Source organism: Fonticula alba, assembly GCF_000388065.1.
Source record: "Fonticula alba strain ATCC 38817 unplaced genomic scaffold supercont2.19, whole genome shotgun sequence".
Classification (NCBI taxonomy): domain Eukaryota; order Rotosphaerida; family Fonticulaceae; genus Fonticula; species Fonticula alba.
The window spans coordinates 149488-152687 of record NW_009242989.1 but is presented as its reverse complement, the minus strand read 5'-3'; the positions used below and the strand labels follow the sequence as shown (position 1 = coordinate 152687).

At 70.0% G+C, this 3200-nt stretch overlaps 2 protein-coding genes across 2 annotated transcripts; both read right to left on the bottom strand.

Moving 5' to 3' along the window:
* Positions 1–442: 442 nt before the first annotated feature.
* Positions 443–892, bottom strand: H696_06138 (hypothetical protein; the record flags this gene model as incomplete). Its single annotated transcript, XM_009499895.1, has 1 exon — positions 443–892. The coding sequence occupies one exon, from the start codon at positions 890–892 to the stop codon at positions 443–445; it is 450 nt and encodes a 149-aa protein (XP_009498170.1).
* A 260-nt stretch (positions 893–1152) lies between these two features.
* Positions 1153–1547, bottom strand: H696_06137 (hypothetical protein; the record flags this gene model as incomplete). Its single annotated transcript, XM_009499894.1, has 2 exons — positions 1153–1323; positions 1386–1547. The coding sequence occupies 2 exons, from the start codon at positions 1545–1547 to the stop codon at positions 1153–1155; spliced, it is 333 nt and encodes a 110-aa protein (XP_009498169.1).
* Between the last annotated feature and the right edge of the window lie 1653 nt (positions 1548–3200).

The window sequence follows — 3200 nt, the reverse complement described above, 5'->3', positions numbered from 1 at the left end:
CGCCGGGCGGGTCAGAAGGCCAGGCGAAGCAACACCGGGCGGGTGGCGGCACTGGGCAAAGCAACACTGGGCGTAGCAATCCCAGGCGGGCCAGGGCGCCTGGCGTAGCAACATTGGGTGGACCACGACGCCGGGCGTAGTAACACTGGGTGGGCCACGACGCCGGGCGAAGCAACACTGGATGGGTGGGGACTCCAGGCATAGCAGCACTGGGTGGGTGACGGCACTGGGCGTAGTGACGCCGGGTGGGTCAGGACGCCAGGCGTGGTAATACCAGGCGGGTGACGACGCCGAGCGTAGCGACGCCGGGCGAGTGACGGCACCGGGCGCAACAACACTGGGTGGGTGACGGCACCGGGCGTAGCAACACCGGGCGGGTGACGGCACTGGGCGAAGCAGCACTGGGCGAGCGACGGCACTGGGCGTAGTGACGCCGGGCGGATCAGGACGCCGGGCGTAGTAATACCAGGCGGATGACGACGCCGAGCGTAGCGACGGCACCGGGCGCAACAACACTGGACATATAGCAACACTGGCCGGGCCAGGACACTGGGCGTAGCAGCGCCGGGCGGGTGACGATGCCGGGCATAGCAACAACGGGCGAGTGGGGACCCCAGGCGTAGCAACGCTGGGCGAGCGACGACACTGGGCGTAGCGACACCGGACGGACCAGGACGCCGGGCGAAGCAGCACTGGGCGGGTGACGGCACCGTACGTAGCGACACTGGGCGGGTGACGGCACCGTACGTAGCGACACTGGGTGGGTCAGGAAGCCGAGCGTAGCAACACCGGGCGAGTGATGGTACCGGGCGTAGCAACACCGGGCGAGCGACGGCACTGGGCGTAGCGACGCCGGGCGAAACAGCACTGGATGGGCCAGGACGCCGGACATGGCGACGCCAGGCACGACGACACCAGCCGGGCGGCGACGCTGCGCACAGCGAAACCGGGTGGGTCATGGCACTGGCCGAGCAGCGAGACCGGACGGGTGGCGACGCCAGCCGGGCGACGGAACCAGGCGGGCCACGACGCCGAGCGGCCGACGGCGCTGGATCCAATGAGACCGGGCGAGTGGCGGCGCCGGGCGTAGCAACACTGGGCGGGCCATAGCCGGCCAGGTGTAGCGCGACACCGGGCGGCCCACGACGCCAATCAGACAATGCGACTGGGCGGGGAACGGCGCTGGGTGGGTGGTGACGCCGCCCGTTGAGCAATCGGGGGCCGGGTGGACAACGACACCGGGCGCAGTGATCCCGGGGGTGGGTCGCGGCGCTGGTTGGGCAACGAGACCGGGCGGGCCACGGCGATGGGCAGGTCGCGACGCTAGGTGCAATCAGACCGGGTGGGCGCAATGAGCACGAGTCAAGCAATCAGACCGGGCGGACAACGACGATGGGCGGGCCACGGCCGCCCGGCGTAATGACACTGGGCAGGCCACAACGCCGGGCGTGACGACGCCAGGCATAATAACCGGTCGGACGGGCCACGACGCCGGGCAGGCGGGCAACGAGACCCCGGGCCGACAAAACGACGATGGGCATGGCCATAGCCGGATTGTGCGGCCGACCACGCCGGGTGGGTCATCACACACACACACACACTAGGTGGGTAGCGAGACTAGCCGTGCGACAGGGGGGCAGACGCGCAGCGAGACCGGGCGACCAGCGGCGCCAGCCGGGTCACGACGATGGGCGGGCCACGACGCCAGTCGAGCAGTGGAATTGGCCCGGCAATGGCGCCGGGCAGGTCTCGCGACGATGGGCGGGCCACGACGATGGGTGCACCGAGGCTGGGCGGATGGCGACGATGGGCATAGCAACGCCAGGGGGGGGGGGGGGGCACGCCGCCAATCGGCCAATGCGACTGGGTGGGGAGCGACGCTGGGCGGGTGGTGGCCCCGCCAGTCGAGCAATCGGACTGGATGGGTTACAGCGCCGGCCGAGCAACGGGACCGGCCATGGGTCACGACGCCAGGTGCAATGGGCCTGGGTGGGTCGCGGCGACACCCGTCGGACAAGCAGACCGGGGAGAAAACGACGTTGGGCGAGCCACGGCACTGGGCGCAATGTCGTTGGGCGGGCCACGACACTGGGCGCAGTGTCACTGGGCGGGCCATGACACTGGGCGCAGTGTCACTGGGCGGGTCACGACGCCGGGCGCAGTGTCACTGGGCGGGCCACGACGCCGGGCATGACGACACCGAGTGGATGGCGTCCCTGGGTGCAGTCAGATTGAGCGAGTGGCGACACTGGGCGCAGCGATGCCAGTCGAGCGAAAGCCCGGGCGGGCCACGGCGCCGGGTGGGTGGCGACGATCGACGCAGCGAGGCTGGGAACAACGATGCTGGACGGGCCACGATGCCGGGCGCAACGACATTGGTCGGGCCACGATGCCGGGTGCGATGACATTGAGCATGACGACGCCGGGCATAATGGCGTTAGGCGGGCCATGATGCCAGGCATAACCGGACACTGGGCGGACAACGTCGATGGGCGGGTGACAGCGCCGGGCACGACGAGATTGGGCGCAGTGAGACCGGGCGCAGTGAGACCGGGCGCAGTGAGACCGGGCGCAGCGAGACTGGGCGGGTGACGACGATGGGTGCGACGACACTGGATGGGTGACGACGATGGACGCAACGACACCAGGGGCCACGACGCCAGGCAGGTCGCGACACTGGACGGGCGACGACCATGGGCGGGCACAGCGACACCGAGTGGACAACGACGCCAGATGCATGACGACACGCTGGGCGGGCGACGACGCCAGGTGCATGACCACGCTGGGCGGGCGACGACGCCGGACGTAACGACACGCTGGGCGGGTGACGGCGCCAGGTGCAACGACGTAGGGGCATGGCCATAACAACCGGGCATAACGACACCAGGCGGGCGACGACGCCGGGTGTAACGACGTTGGGCACAACGATGCCAGGGCGGCGATGGCGCGCCGGGCGCAACGACACTGGGTGGGCGACGACGCCGGGCGTAGCAACACGCTGGGCGCAATGCCACTGGCTGGGCGACGGCGTCCGGCGCGACGAGACTGGACGGGTCGCGACGTTGGGCACGCAACGAGTCCGGTTATGGGGGACGACGCTGGGTGTGGCGACGGTGGGCGCAGCGACGTTAGGTGGGTGACGGCATTGTGTGTAGCGACACCGTGTGCAACGAGGCTGGGTGGGTGACGACGCCGGGCAT